Source organism: Babylonia areolata, chromosome 6 (genome assembly GCF_041734735.1).
Source record: "Babylonia areolata isolate BAREFJ2019XMU chromosome 6, ASM4173473v1, whole genome shotgun sequence".
NCBI classification, from domain to species: Eukaryota; Metazoa; Mollusca; class Gastropoda; order Neogastropoda; family Buccinidae; genus Babylonia; species Babylonia areolata.
The window spans coordinates 43,472,152-43,488,960 of record NC_134881.1 but is presented as its reverse complement, the minus strand read 5'-3'; the positions used below and the strand labels follow the sequence as shown (position 1 = coordinate 43,488,960).

Genomic DNA, 16,809 nt, shown 5'->3' with positions numbered 1-16,809 from the left:
TTGTTTCCAACTTTGGGAATCCCCGATGCCGCGGTCAGGGGAGACAAATCACAGAGACTGTTCAGTCGGAAGGTTACTTCCGCTACGAGACAAGCTGATCCCTGACTCTGTTGTCCTTGATCTGAAAAGAGTTGTTGTCAGTCCATGCATGGTGGAAGAACGGAGCTTTCTTTCTTTCTTTCTTTTGCCTTCGACAGCTACGCAGTCAGGGTTGAAGTCCGAGGGATGTCACAAACTCGGACGTCCGTTGAAGATCGGCTACCGTCCCTCAGAGCTTGGTGTTGAGGTCAGCACCCCCAGGCCAGGACTGCTGGAAGAACGGAACGAATTATTTCCTGAACACGTCTCTTCTGTCCATCTGTGATGGGCGTCGTGGTTTGGGTAGTCTCTCTCCCATCCCGTTTGACTTGTTGAATTGAAATGCTTCCTGTTGTGTCAAATTGTTACTGAAGATGACAACACACTTCAAGTTTGTGCATCGACGTGTGATTAGCTACGTTTGTGGGAACATGACTGGCGGATATTAACATGGTTAAAAAAAATATTATAAAAAAAAAATTGAAAAAGGAAGGGGGGGGGGTTGTGTGGGGGTGGGGGGGTGCTAACCATACAAGTAAGAATATCGAAAGTAATATGAGATCGGTTTGAATGAGAGCTGAAGTGAGTGGGTGGGGGGGGGGGGGGGGTTAAGACAGAGGATGATGGGGCGTGCATGATTTGTTTTTCTCTAAAAGTGTTGGGGTTTCAGGCAGAAAAGTGGAACAAGACTGATGTGTGACTGGTTTCACGTGCCGACGGGTCTTCTGGTGGACCAAGCTGCTGTCTGTGTCATGCTGTCGTGTTCTGTATTGACCACTGACTCAGGGTCGGGGGGGGGGGCGGGGGGGGGAAGAACAGAAAAAACACTCCAGTTGTTGAGCAGGAAGGCGGCAGAATAACTATTAAGACGCTTATCTGCTGATGCAGTTTCAGTGGGGGTCTGAGTTCAAACCCCGCTTTCTCCCAAATTTGACTTGAAAATCAAACTGAGCGTTTTGTCCTTCGAATGAGACGATAAACCGAGGTCCCGTGTGCAAACTTCTGTGGAAGAAATCCACTCTGATATGTACACTATGCACTCTGTCCTAAGCGCGTTGGGTTACGCTGCTGGTCAAGCATCTGTCTAGCAGCTGTGGTGTAGCGTATATGGATTTGGCCGAACGCACTGACGCCTCCTTGAGAAACTGAACCTTTCCACTTCCCCTGTCAGCTCAACTAAATTTGCGTTCTGTTTAGCTGTTGTTGAATAAAGCTGAAGACTTCGGACGTTTCGTTGCAGGCAAAGATTATGATCATCAGATAACTTTGTAACGACTAGCGTATTATTCATTTATACATTTCTTACAGTGTTCTTTGAAGTTAGGAATCGAAATGTGTCCGCTGTTTTGGGTGGGTGTGATGGGGTGGGTTGGGGGACGGGTGTTGTTTGATTGTTTTGTTTTTGTTATGTACATAAGTGTATTTAGATTTGAGACCTAAGACCTATACTGAGCCGCCGGGCCAGACCGGTGTGTGTTTTTTGTTTTTTTTTCGGGGGAGGGGGGGAGCTTGTTTTCTCGTGTGTGTGTGTGTGTGTGTGTGTGTGTGTGTGTGTGTGTGTGTGTGTGTGTTTCCTTTTCCTTTTCCTTTTTGTATATTTTTGTATGTATTTTTAAAAATTCTTTTATGTTTTCAAAACAAAGCAAAACAGAAACACGGTTGCGGCTTATATAGAAGCGAGAAGAATTATTAAGCCCCCCCCACCCCCCCACCCCAATCTCCCACTTCCACACCACCAACCTCCCAGCCCCTCCACCCCCTCACCACACCTACACCTACACCCACACCCACACCCACATCCACACCCCCGCCCCCCTTGGTTCGTCAGGTCCCTGTACAGCTCTCCTCCCTCCCCATGCAGACAGAGCGGCAGTACAGCGGAATTAGGTCTGCTGGCTGGCATCATGTCAGCTTTGGCCGTCCACCCCCATCTGCTGATGTCGGGGAAAAATAAGAGGGGTGGAGGAGAGGGAGGGGGAGATAAGTGTGTGACTAGGGAAAGGCAGTGTGGGGTGGATGGTGGCAGAGGGAAAGAGTTCGGAGGGGTGGGGGTTGGGGGGGATAAGGGGGGATCAGTGCATCAGTGCTGTCAACGCATTCCAGACCACGTCGAGTTTTGTTGTTGTTGTGTTTGTGGGGTTTTTTTGGTTTTTGTTGTTGTTGTTTGTTTTGTTTTGCCAGATTCCAACATCAGCAAGAATCCTTGAATCCACCAATTCCCTCGTTTTATATCCGGCTCAACATTGGTGCTATACAGAATGGATGAGATATTTAAATTTGATGCGCATTCAGTTCCTAGAGACTGGCTTTTAGGAATAACGCGATTGTCTTGTTGGAGGCGCCAGCCTTTCCTGTTTATATATCATTGTCATATCCGGTTCAGAAAAGAAGAAAACGGACGCCTAGCATATCAAGCGCCAAAAGCTTGGAACAGGAAACAATCAACACGCTGTGCACTTGGTGCTCGCGTTCAAAATGCTGTTGTCCGAATTACGGACATCCGACATGAATAAAAAGCGGCCATTCGCTGCCCATCTGGACGTGGTGTCGTTCTGGTGGTGTCAAGTCAAGTCATGATTCATTCCAAAAAGATCCTTTGGGGGCACATGGGGAAAACAACAGAAGGGGCAAAAGGCAGACAGTACATGGCGACAATGTGTGTGGCAAGGTTACACAGTGCATTACGAACTTCCTGTAAGTACGTTTTTTGTTTTTTTTTAATAATAATTCTGCATTTAAAGCGTTTTCTGAACGCACAAGCATCTAATCTCAAGATAACACAAATTGCACTAACATTAACTAACTCAATGTGTATAGAAATATAGCCGAGTAGAATAGTTTGTTTTTGTTTTTCTTAATTTGCATATTGATTTTTGTAAATCTAAATGAGGTGTCAGGTATAGTGCCGTTGTAGTGTTAATGTGGTACAGGACAGGTCCGCTTTCCACACTGTTTTTTTTTTTGGGGGTGATTATCCCGTCAGATATTTTCACCTGAGGTTGGTGACAACGTTAAATCTGACTGTTAACTAATGAGGAGGTGGCACTGAGAAGGGTCAAGACGCTTATCTGTCAATACAGTGTCCGTGAGGGTTTGGGTTCGAGTCCAGCTCTCGCCCTTTCTTCCAAGTCTGACTGGAAAACAGTCAAACTGAGAATCTAGTCATTCGGTGGAGACAATAAACCGGGATCCCGTGTGCAGCACGCACTTGACGCACTGAAAGAGAACCTATGGCAACAAAAGGGATTTCCTCTGGCAAAAATCTGAAGATGAAATCTTCTCTAGGTATACAAATATACGCATGCGCTCAAGGCCCGACTTTGTGCGTTGAGATGCTACTGGTCTGGAACCTGCAAAGCAGAAGTGGTGTGGCGAATAATAATTATATGGATTTCTCCAAACACAATGACACTACCTCGAGAAACTGAAACTAACTAAGACTGCCCGGTCTGCGGCGACTCCAAGACCTCTCTCTAAAGAGATGCTATGAAGATGTTATCTGGAAAGTATGGCCACCCAGTAGGGTCACAACTCGGAAAGATGGTGGCGTTTTTGGTTGTTGTTTTTTGTGGGTGGGTGGGTGTTTTTTTAGTGTGTGTGTGTTTTGTTTGTTTGTTCTCTCTCTCTCTCTCTCTCTCTCTCTCTCTCTCTCTCTCTCTCCAAGAGACGGGCATTAATTTGTATTTATTTTGTTATACAATACCACACATGAAAACACAACCTGTTTATGTCAGTGGGTTGCTTACGCGGAGGCATTGAGAAGTTGTGTGCCGAGTTAACGTCATATTACAGATGTCGTGTTATAGCAGTCGCATACAGTTTTCTTTCCTGCGAAATGGTGAGCTGGCTGAATCTTTTGTGAGGAAGTGATTTGAAGCGGAGGTGGGAACAGAATCGTCTTGTTCAAAGGCATCTTGTTAATGCCAGCCATTCCGATCTTGGCAACAATGCAGGTTGGTAGGGAGAAGAAGAAGAAGAAAAGACTGCAAGCAAACTGCACCGACTGCAGACAGACACCCCCTCCCCCTCACCCCACAATCCTCCCCCTCCCCCCTATCTCCCCCCCCACCCCTCCCACCTTGCGTCTGCATGCCGCCCTCTGTCGGCTGTTCCGTTTGTGCCCGTTGGCTTATCTCCCTTTGCTCTTTCCTGTTTTCTTTTGTGGCGGTGCATTCCTGTCTATCCCCCCCCCCACACACACACACACCCACCAAATCTGTCCCCCTCCCCATTCAGTGGAAAGCCAGTTGTTTGTTGGCTTCCCATGTGTCTTGGCATGCTGCATTGTAACGGGGGTGTGGGATGGTGGTGGGGGGTGATGGGGAGGTGGGGGGTGGGGGGGGGGTTGATGAATGCAGCACAGTTGCAGTTCCTGCCAACAGCAATAATTGCATGCCGATCAGTTCATTGATTCTGCCGCCTGTGCCGACCCCTTGATATTACACACACCACTCCGCGCCAGATGAGTGCTTTACGACACATGATGGTGTACATGGCTGTGTATAGTGTATGTGTGTGTGTGTGAGGGTTGATACAGAGAATCGATTAAAGTAATTGTACATTTATGATGATGATGATATGAGTATTTATATAGCGCCTATCTTCGGTCGGAGACCAAGCTCGAAGCGCTTTACAAATACGGAATCATTTGCACAACAGGCTGCCTGCCTGGATAAAGAAGACTGACGGCTGCCATTTGGGCGCTCGTCATTCGTTTCCTGTTTCATTCAATCAGGTTTCAATTACACACACACACACACACACACACACACACACACACACACACACACACACACACACACACACACACACACACACTCATACAGACATATTTAGGAAGATACGCTTGGTCCATTTTCAGCTGATGTTGACATGGTAGAAAATAGTGCCGCCGAAGAAATGCCAGACATTTCGTGTCGCGATGGACAACGAACCTCTTCATTTGTGCATTCATCGGCATCATGGTGCAGTCCGCTTACATTTCTCACGAAACAGAACAACGCAGACATTAGAACACAACCATACAATACTGAAATTCAATTACATAGTCACCAGCTCGATCACATACAACATACAGAGAGACAGACAGAGAGAGAGAGAGAGAGTACATACAAACACACACACACAGAGAATACACACAAAAACACACACACACGCACGCGCGCACACACACATACACATGTATAGACACACGTACACACACATAAACGTACACACATGTCTGTAATGTAGCGACGCGCTCTCCCTGGGGAGAGCAGCCCGAATTTCACACAGAGAAATCTGTTGTGATAAAAAGAAATACAAATACAAATACAAAAAAGACTGTCTGTGATACAACTCTCACCATGATCTGGTGATTACCGTGTGTCTTATTTTATCTCGTTGCCTTAATACAGTCGTATTACATATAAATGAAAATAAAAAACAAACAAAAATATAGCTACCGAGATCGTTTTTTTCTTTTCAAATCAATTCAGACTGATTGGACGGATGGAGGCGTGGAGTGGAAGTGCAGTGCTGACTGACCAGACATTACCAGATCACTGCAGACGGCCTCTCGTCACTTGTAATAACGGTGACTCATGTCTCCAGCGGCAGCCAAGGAAGTGTCAGAGAAATTCTCCCTAATCAACGCCACTAACGGGGACTAATAATCACGAGGTCGAAACGAAGGACCACGGACGGGTATTGGAGAAAGGGAGTAGGGGGTGGGAGAGAGGGGGGTGGGGCAAGGTTGACGTTGGAGGTCACTCATTAGTCCTTGTGGTCATCGATGTGACCCTGACTTTCGACTGTGTTCTGTCACCCCCTCTCATTTCCCTCCCCCTCCCCCTCCCCCCCCCTCACTCCCCTCACCTTCTCTTCACACCCTGACGAGTGTGCACGTGGGTCTGTGCATCTCACGAGGGCCGTGGTCTGTGTCCCTGCGGCTTTGTCATACGTTGGAGCTTGTCTCGGGCTCCCCTTGTCGACAACGTGAAAACACACCGTGTCCAAGATTCTGTTGAAAACACTTCGTGGAAATGGACTTAATATTCTGTGGGATTTTGCAACGATCAGATTCAGTTGTAGAGGGACGGGTTCTGGCATCATTTTAAAAAAAGGGGGGACGGGGGGGGGGGGGTGAAGGGGATGCTCTGATTCCATGTATAAATCTACGTGTTTGTGTTTGTCTGAATATCTGTGTATGGCGAAACAGCCCAACTGAAAACAACAACAACAACAAAACCCGTCCTTGCTTGGAAATGAGAGACCTTAATCTCTTAAGCCAGAGAAAGATTCTTTGGCTGAAGCTGAGAAACGTAGGCCTACGTCGCTTCAACTTGCCAAGGAGGGATACTTATGTCAACGCGCTGTTTAGACTTTACCACTTATCTATAAAATAAAAAAAACAATTTCAGATCAGTGAGAAGTTACGTGGACTCTCTTATGATACGAAAGGATGGCGCTGGCAATATATCCACAATATTCCCCTCAAGACGGAATGAAAAGTGTTCACAGCAAGGCATGGATGTTCATTCGGTCATCACACAAGGCATGGATGTTCATTCGGTCATCACACAGAGGAGAAGAGGGGGCATGTGGATATTGCCGACGTTATTTCTTGGCGTTTCTGTGTACGTTCGTTTCTCATTTGCGACGGAACGCGTTATACGACAGCACAGTCGGCCTTGGTGACATTTGGCCTGTGGAGGGTACCCTGCACCCTGCACCCTGACCCCCGACCATTAAGAGAGGCAGCCAGGATTGCTGCTTGTTCCGCGTTCCCATTACAAAGTTGTATACAGACATTCCGGTGTTTTTTGCCTCCAGGGACATCCGTATTTGGAATGCCCCTTCTCTGCTCCTCTTTCCTTCCCATCTTCCTTCAGGCTGGTCGTCAAGAGCTGGGCAAAACCCAAACCATCTCCCGCCCTCTCGCTCGCCCGCTCTCTGTCCTTTTTTGTTTCGTGTGTGTGTGTGTGTGTGTGTGCGTGTGTGTGTGTGTGTGTGTGCGCGCGCGCGCGCGCCAGCACTCCCGTCCATGTGGAATCGTTGCCCAGTTATGTGAAGGGCTTGGCTTTCCTTTTTTTTTAATAGAAAATTCTATAAGAAAAAAAAGGATTGCACCTTACTGGAAGAAATCGCCTGTCAACTGGGGGAAAAACACACAAAAAACCCACTTCCAGTTCAATATATATATATATGTATATATAACTGGCAGAACCAACATGATGGAAATCGTGTCCGAATATGATGAATAAAAAATACCATAACAAAACATTAGGCATTAACATTATCACCAGCACAAACAAAATAATGTAAGGCAGAAAATATTATCTGCAAAGATGGGATGCAGAAAGCCTTTCGGCATGTTGTAGGCTATATCTAGTCCCTGTAGAGTGTACCAAGCCAAACGTTTGATTATTTACAAACTTGTCGAATGGGATTAGGTTTATTTATAAACTTGTCATGACGGCAGCAGAGCCAGCTGGAAGGTCGTTTGGCTATCTTATCATGTTTCAGTGTCTCGTTCTCGGAGAAAAAGACGGGAAACATAAGCATAAAGGAAGGATGGAGTGCAGGAAAAGTGGGGTTTGACTGCATACCTCCAAGCTTTTTAAAAATGTTATAATCATCCCTTTCACCGCCAATATTACATTTGAGCACCAGCTAGGTAGAGTCCCCATGTCTCTGAAATGCCACCAGATCTTGGGTCTGTTATCCATAAACCTACTGCTATTCATTTTCGGTGGTAGGATGGGCCATATTTTCTACACGTAACAGGGAAATCCCCAGCTATTCTTAAACCATGGTTTATTGCACGAGGGAATTTAGTACTCTAAACCGACTGGTTGTGAAAGTTTTTTAGTTTTTTGTTTTGTTTTTTGGGTTGTTGTTTTGTTTTTGTTTTTGCTGCCCCACCATCTGCACCATTTCAGTGGCATTACTCCCACGCCGCTCATTTAGATTTCCCCATACACGGCCACACTCTGGTTCATCCGTCACAGTTCCAGCGTCGGCAGTCCACAGGGAACCATCGATGTAGGTCGCCAGGAGGTCACACAGACTGGTTGTGAAAGTTAATAGGAAACATGTCCAGGCTATATATAGTTTTAAATGAGACTACTCGAAGTGCACGAAAACGCCGTGGCAAAGTCGGTTTGGCGGTGGACTTTATTGATCCGATGTTCACCAGTGATCAGGGTTCGAGGCCCCGTTTCGGCATGGTGGTGTGACATTGGAAAAGACACTTCTACTCTTTGTTTTCCTCACTCCACCCGGGTGGGAATGGATACCTGACTTCGTTGGGGATGTTTAAACTGTGGAGGGAGTGGAGTGGGGCTCGCCTTCCTCATGCTGAGCCCTGGACACATCTGATAATTATGAATTCATTGTCCCGATGGCCGGGAAAAAGGCTTTGGGACATTTAACATCTTTTTCTTTTCAACTCCGAGTGAAGGTTACAGGCCGGCCATTTGGCCAAGTGTTGACCCAATATTATAGGTCCATACACATAAATACCTAACTTGTCTGACCCACAACGTGAACAGATGGCAGTACCAGATTGTGGTGTGTGCTGTCGGAGGAGGTGGGGGGGGAGTCGGGATGGGGGATCGGGGGGATTGGGGGGGGGGGGGGGCGTGATTGGAGGGTATGGTTCAAAGCAGACCGAGGCTTGTTCTGTCCTCAGTTGTGATCGGGGATCCCAGACGAGAGTGGCGGCCAGGGTGATTGGATTAAAGGAGTGGGGTGGGGCGGGCGGGGGGGGGGGGGGTTGTCGGGCAAAGGTGGGACTGAAGCGGTCACGCCAGGGACCCTGTGTCAGGGTCTGTGTGTCTGCAGAGAGACAGTGTGTGTGTGGGGGGGGGGGGGGCGGGCGGTGTGAGTCACCAGGCAATCTCCACAATGTTTTCTCCTCAAGACGGAATGAGTAGTGTCCACTACAGGGAGTGGAGGACGTTCGCTCCGCCAGTCACACAGGGGAGTGGAGGGGAAGAAATGGAGATCTTGCCAGTCACCACAGAGTCTGCACGGTCACTGTCACTGCTGGTAGTGTGCCCGCTGTGGTGTGCCGGTCGAAGGGTGCTGGACGGTTGTGGTCACTGGAGCTGACGGGTGACACGTTGGGACTGGACACAGTGGTCAAACCATAAGACTTTCCCTTTTTTTTTTCTCCTTGCAAAGTCCTACCCCATCCCCAACCCATTTGCCTATGCCTGGCCCTACGCTCTCTCTCTCTCTCTCTCTGTCTCTCCCTCTCACTCACTCTTGCTGTCTGTCTCTCTTTCTTTCTTTCTCTCTCTCTCTCTCATTCCTTCCTCTTTCTCTGTGCCTTCTGTGCTCCACCCCTCACTCCTTTGATTTTGTACTTCCCTCTTCTTCCGCTGACGAAATGATACCGACAGTGCCCTTCCAAGACAAGAGTGTCCCTTTGATGGAATTAGGATGCCTACAGTGCCCTTCCAAGACAAGAGTGTCCCATTGATGGAATTAGGATGCCTACAGTGCCCTTTGAAGACAAGAGTGTCCCTTTGATGGAATTAGGATGCCTACAGTGCCCTTTGAAGACAAGAGTGTCCCTTTGATGGAATTAGGATGCCTACAGTGCCCTTTGAAGACAAGAGTGCCCCATTGATGGAATTAGGATGCCTACAGTGCCCTTCCAAGACAAGAGTGCCCCATTGATGGAATTAGGATGCCTACAGTGCCCTTTGGAGACAATAGTGTCCCTTTGATGGAATTAGGATGCCTACAGTGCCCTTTGAAGACAAGAGTGTCCCTCTGATGGAATTAGGATGCCTACAGTGCCCTTTGAAGACAAGAGTGCCCCATTGATGGAATTAGGATGCCTACAGTGCCCTTCCTAGACAAGAGTGCCCCATTGATGGAATTAGGATGCCTACAGTGCCCTTTGAAGACAAGAGTGCCCCATTGATGGAATTAGGATGCCTACAGTGCCCTTTGAAGACAAGAGTGCCCCATTGATGGAATTAGGATGCCTACAGTGCCCTTCCAAGACAAGAGTGCCCCATTGATGGAATTAGGATGCCTACAGTGCCCTTCCAAGACAAGAGTGCCCCATTGATGGAATTAGGATGCCTACAGTGCCCTTTGGAGACAATAGTGTCCCTTTGATGGAATTAGGATGCCTACAGTGCCCTTCCAAGACAAGAGTGCCCCATTGATGGAATTAGGATGCCTACAGTGCCCATTCAAGACAAAGAGTCTTGTCTATCACACAACACACACACACACACTGTGATCGCGTATGAACAGACAAGCCAAAGAAAAGGGACCATAAGTGTAAGGGATTGTTTAGTGGTATAAGCCTTTATAATCTTTCAGCCACCTTTCCCATTGCGCAAACAAGTCCACCACACTTCGGGCCAGGCGGGGGAAGCACTTGTACGGACGGTAACGATGGCATCAGTGCAGAGATTGACGGAAGATAGACTTTGAGTGGACCACAAAAATCTTAAAGGAATGTACAGAATATTGAAAGTCACAGGGTGTGAGAGTCTCAGATTTGATACTCGGGTGTCAAAAAGATAAGGAGGCAGACTGAGGAAGGGAGAGAACCCAACGTCCTGTCTTTCATCAGCCGTAATGTTCACCCACATTGCTTCAACTCCCGCCGAGTTCAGATATTTCAGTCTGGTTGTCAGACGTCTGCTGGCTTTGAAGCATGGGGAAGGAGGTAGAGAGCTGGGGGTGGGGGTGGGGGGTGGGTTCAGGCACGAGCAGTCTACATAACTGTTGACGTGTGAGATCGGGAAGAAATTAATGTTCGCCCTCTTAAACCTTGGCGGGTTTCTGTCTGTTTCGTCACTCATGATGGCAGCTAATGATGAAACAATTGTTCAGCCTCAGTGTGTGTGCGTGTGTGTGTGAACTGAGCGGATGCGTACTCACTGCAGGATTGCTGCCAAATTTTGTACAGTTACTTACTTCTGAGATCACCTTAAACTGAATGATGCTGCAATGCGTTATGCCTTGTTGAATCTTCCGACTGATGTCAGAAAACACACCTGATCAGTAACACACACACGCGTGCGCGCGCACACACACACCACCACCACCAACCACACACACACACACAAGGGTGCCCACGTACAAGTCTTTATCACAGTCTTGACTGAAGGGTAGGGCAAGGGAGAAGACTGCTGACAGAAGCGGAGTGGAGTTCTCTGTCTGTCTGAACAGAATCGGCCGTTCCAGTGATAGCCTTCACAACGGACACTGATGTGGTCCGATAGCTTCACGTTCCAGCTGCATGTTTCCTGGGTCAGTGTGGGGGTGAGGGGCAGGGCCTTTGTCCAAGATCCGGACTGTGGGAAGAGATTGGGACTGTGCCCTGAAAGGGCGAGTTCTGAGGATGAGGTATCGTAGTTCTAAAGCCTCCTCCACCACCACCACCACCCTTCATCCCCCATCCAGCTCCCCGTACAAGATACAAGAACACTTTACTATTTCCAAAAGAAAAAAAGGTATTGGCACGTTTCCTGATAAAGAAAAAATTTCAATAAAAAAAAAAAAGACGAGGATTTTTTTTGATTTTTTTTTTTTAGCATTGGCATGGCATCCACAGAAAATTACAATTTTGATCACGCTCACCTAGTTTTCGCCCTCAGTTTTTCGGCCACCCTCAGTTTTCAGTGATACAATTCAACCGTGTTTGAACAAACCCAATAACGTCATGGCTGGTCTCAGAGGCACTGCACCCCCCCCCCCCCCCCCCCGTTTTTGTTTTTTTTAACAGATTAATTCACTGCGAAGAGTGAAACCTCGCTCCTCATCCACGTGTCTTGCTTAAAGCATCAGATACCCAGATCACAGTGTATTCAGACATGAGGGGGCGGAACAGTACACATTGAGATTCATTATGAAAGCAATACAGAAATGCAAAAAAAAGAAGGGGGGGGGGGATCATTTGTGACAGCAATAATTAACTTTCTAGCAATTTGTTTCGAAGATATACCTCTTGCATCTATGTGTCTGTGACTGTGTCTGCACGAACGTGAGAAAATACAAGGAGGGTTTGGGTGGATGCAGATGGATGCGGCATGGCGCTCGCGACTTTGCGCGAGTTTGAGCGCGTGAGAATGAAGTTGTCCGATTGAATGCATGCGTGTGTGTCTGTGCGTGTGGAGTTCAAATGACGATGCAAATTACATGAGAAATTCACAAGTATGCTGTGTTCCTTTCACCCTTTTCCGTCTGACAGACGTTGCCACGCTGAACGGACAATAGACAACAGCAGCAAAGATGTTGTCATCACTGCGTACGCATGGTGTGGGTGATATGTTTAGAGAATACATTGTAGTCATGATGTCATCCCGATTCGACAGTGGTCCTGGTGGTGTTTTCAGACTTTGACGAGTGCAGCGAGGGCAGCCATGACTGTCACCCGGACGCGGAGTGCATCAACATGGAGGGCACCTACAGATGCCGCTGTCAACACGGCTACGCGGGCGATGGCTTCACGTGCGCACGTCAGTCCACAACCCTGTCCCTCTGTGTGTTCTTTGTGTCTGTCTCTGTCTGTTGCTTCCGTGCAAAGGCGGCGTCAAATGCGTGCCGAGTGATCCGCCGCCATACACGCAACACCATGTCTGCTGTATAAATAAATACTTTTTTCTTCTTTTTTTTTTTAAACAGAGGGAGCGTGAGGGAAGGGGAGGGGAAGGGGGGAGGGTCAGACGCCTGACCAATGCGTAAACCCAGCGCTCTGGTCAGGTCTTGATCTTTTGCAAACAATTGTTGACCGTCAGTGTCTACGTTACACGTGTCGTTTGATTTTTCTTTTCTTTTTTTAAATTCTGAACCAAAAACACACAGAGAAACATTACAGTAAAGCATAACATACACAAGTACACAAAAAAAGAAAGGGTACATAAATCAGTGAATTAAAAAATATATGTAATACATTTTTTTAATTTAATTCTTTCATCTCTTTGGGTATTTTGTCTTCTTCTTTTTTCGTGTTGTGTATTTTGAACATTTGCACAAAGGTATGGAATGAACACACATGCACACACACAAATTATGCTTCATATGGTCACATACATCCAATCATATAAACACTATAACACAGGAAACGATAGAAAAAACTTACTGATAGACTGCATAAACGAGAGAGAACTTTCGACAAAAATAAGGGATAATGTCAGGTCGCTTGAGCTGTTATTTAATTTGACTAATGATTAAAGTGTAGCCACTTGAAATCTAATGGCTGTGGTGTGCGTATTTGTTGCTTTCGCTCGAAAAAAGTGCCCTTTTACCCTTTAGAATAGAATAGGTAAACAGCAGAGGTGTTGGAAAGCCATCTTCATCAATCACGTTACAGTGACTGACCATGGTCATGTTGTGGAGATGGTGTCAGAGTTCATCGTCACAACATTACATCCTGGGAGAAAAAAACGGTGGAAATATAGTTTTAGTTTTTCATCGAAATTTTCATGGTCAAACGCCAATATAGGTCAAATATCTCGCGGGTAACAAGGTAGTTTTGGAACTGAGCCTATCGTTTAACAATTTATATGTTTATAGAAGTATTTCTTATTCAGAAATTGTTTCTTGACATACACGTTATTTATTATCAACGTGTGGGTGAGACATCTCTGTGCGACGTCACAATGACATGACAGTGAGTGGCTGTGACACGCTGTGGGTGTGACGTCACAGTCCTGTGTGACATGGCAGTGACGTGACAGGGAGTGTGTGTGTGTTACAGCGGAGTGTCACGGGGACTGTCTGAACGGAGGCAAGTGTATCGGCCCCAACACCTGCCAGTGTCGTCATGGTTACATCGGCCCCAACTGTGAGCTGGGTCAGTAAATGTGCTTCCAAGTGAAGCAAGGTTGTTTCTGTGTAATGTTTACGAATGGGGGGAAGGGGGGGGGGAGAGTGTATGTGCGGTGTGTGCGGTGGGGGCAATTACTGGATAATATGACCACTACCAAAACACACTGAGGACTCTCTAACCACGTGTGTCGGCGCGCGATTCAGTTCAAGTCCACATTCTTTTTTTCCCTTTTTCAAAGACTTTGTAACAGCTAGCTATTCACCATTGAGAACGGGTAGGCTAATATATGTGTGTTTGAGCCACAGTCTCCAGTGGCCGAGAAAGATGTTATGTTAGTAACGCTATATTCAATCATCAGCCTGTTTGCTGTCAAAGTTCTCGCCGCAAATTTTCTGGTCCCTTTCCAAGCCTGGGCGACAGGAAAATTAAATAATGGTCCTGGACACAGCGTGTATGTGTGTGTGTGTGAGAAAACGTTTGGATAAGTCTCTATGTGTGGGTGGGTGGATGTGGATGTGTGTGTTAAAATATTTAGATACGAAAGATCGGGTGTGGGAGAGTGTCCGTGTATGCGAATGCGCGCGCTCGTAGCCATGACATAAAACAAACACTGCAAAACAAAATAACCTGTTGATGATGATTGAACTGTCTCTACCAGATTTATACACTTGTTTGTTGGTATACTTGTTTTGGTTACGTATACATCGTACTCGATACACGTACTTTCTCATAATATCCAGACAAAATATTTGTCCAGACGAATTAACCGGACCAATTTTTGTTATTGTTGTTTATCGACTCATGTATTTTTTCGGGTTCTTTCCCTTAATGTTTAGAAGTGATTGGTTCCCATTCAGTGACAGCGCGCGTGCATCACACATTTTGTTAGAGTGTATATTTTTACGTCATTTTGAATATCGTTTAGGAAAGGTGGGTGAGGGGGGTGAATGGTGAGTTGGTAGATGGAGGGCGGAATCAAAGATGAGTATATGTGTGTGCGTGTGACAGACATAGACGAATGTGCGCTGGGCGTGTCGTCGTGCCGGGGCAACTCGGTGTGTATCAACGAGCCAGGCTGGTACCACTGTGATTGCCTGCAAGGGTTCCACTCCATCTGGCCCGACAACCACTACGGCAGCCTCTGCCTCGGTGAGCACTGCACGATGCTGCCACCACACACCACGACGCTCCTCTCGAGAGAACTCAGAACTTTTTTTCCTTTCTGGGTTTTTTTTTCGCCCCCAAGGATTAAGATTTTAGCGTGACCTGTCCTTCCAACAGAACTCAAAACGTTTTTTGCTCAAGGATTAAGGTTTTAGGTGTGACCTGTCCTTCCAACAGAACTCAAAACGTTCAGGTTTTTGCTTAAGGATTAAGGTTTTAGGTGTGACCTGTCTTCCAACAGAACTCAAAAGGTTTTGCTTAAGGATTAAGGTTTTAGCGTAACCTGTCCTCCCAACAGAACTCAAAACGTTCAAGTTTTTTGCTAAGGATTAAGGTTTTAGCGTGACCTGTCCTTCCAACAGAACTCAAAACGTTCAAGTTTTTTGCTCAAGGATTAAGGTTTTTGCGTGACCTCTCCTTCCAACAAAACTCAAAACGTTCAAGCTTTTTGCTTAAGGATTACGGTTTTAGCGTGACCTGTCCTTCCAACAGAACTCAAAACGTTTTTTGCTCAAGGATTAAGGTTTTAGGCGTGACCTGTCCTTCCAACAGAACTCAAAACGTTCAATTCTTTTGCTTAAGGATTAAGGTTTTAGCGTGACCTGTCCTTCCAACAGAACTCAAAACGTTTTTTGCTCAAGGATTAAGGTTTTAGGCGTGACCTGTCCTTCCAACAGAACTCAAAACGTTCAAGTTTTTTGCTTAAGGATTAAGGTTTTAGCGTGACCTGTCCTTCCAACAGAACTCAAAATGTAAGGGTTTTTTGCTAAGGATTAAGGTTTTAGCGTGACCTGTCCTTCCCACAGAACTTAAAACGTTCAAGTTTTTTGCTTAAGGATTAAGGTTTTAGCGTGACCTGTTCTTCCAGTCTGTCTTTGCTCCCCCTCATGTTCCTATTTGAAGAAGGATGAAAACTGGAGGGGGGGGGGGGGAGGTGATGTTAATGCAGATGGCCATGCATGATGAAGAACATGCACGTCCACATACACACACAGATTAGCAGACAGAAGAGTGCGAGAGAAAGAGAGAGGGACGGAAAGAGACAGAGAGAGAAGGGGGCGGGGGGGGGGGGGAGGGGTGTATATAATCAGTACTATGTCAAAGGTGAAACAAGAAGAGGACTACAAACACATTGTAGTTGCTGTCCGCCGTTTCCGCGTATGATAAATGCAACTACTACTACTGCAACGACTCAGTACCACCACCATCTGACGGGTTAAACTCATATTCTAACCTCTGCTGTTAAACACGAAAGTGAAACAAAAATACTTAATGGAAGTGCAAACAACACCGCTGTCAGGAATGTGGATGTTTGGCACGTGACTCTCGGGAAAGTGGGGAGGGGTTCAGAATCGAGATAAACGAAATGAACATAAATAAATTACGTGTCGTAGTGTGTACACATTAACACATTTGATGTACACGAATTATAGGCCAAGTGTGTCGTTGTGTGTTCAGATAAACATAGTGTATGTACTGTACGTGTGTTGTGGTGCGTACAGATAAACACCGTATGCGCGCTTGAATTATAGGCTAACGTGTGTCAGTCGTGGTGTGTATATATAAACAGTGTATGTACATGAATTAAATGTGTGCCGTGGTGTGTACACAGATTAAAGTATTGGCAGTGAATATACATTATGTCGTAATGTATACATACAAATTAACACATTTTACGTACATGAATTATAGGCCAACGTGTGTCGTGGTGTGTACAGATAAAAAGTGTACGCACGTGAATTATATGCCTATGTGTGTTGTGGTGTGTACAGATAAAC

The 16,809-nt window shown here is 46.4% G+C and overlaps 1 protein-coding gene across 4 annotated transcripts in view; it reads left to right on the top strand.

Moving 5' to 3' along the window:
* The window catches only part of LOC143283053 (protein kinase C-binding protein NELL1-like), a 273,814-nt gene that overhangs the window by 243,213 nt on the left and 13,792 nt on the right, over window positions 1-16,809 (top strand). For all 4 annotated transcript variants that reach the window (XM_076589063.1, XM_076589065.1, XM_076589064.1 and 1 more), the window contains 3 exons: window positions 12,432-12,554; window positions 13,796-13,891; window positions 14,876-15,016. In XM_076589063.1, coding sequence (XP_076445178.1) covers window positions 12,432-12,554; window positions 13,796-13,891; window positions 14,876-15,016 — 360 coding nt within the window. The remainder of the gene's footprint in view (window positions 1-12,431; window positions 12,555-13,795; window positions 13,892-14,875; window positions 15,017-16,809) is intronic.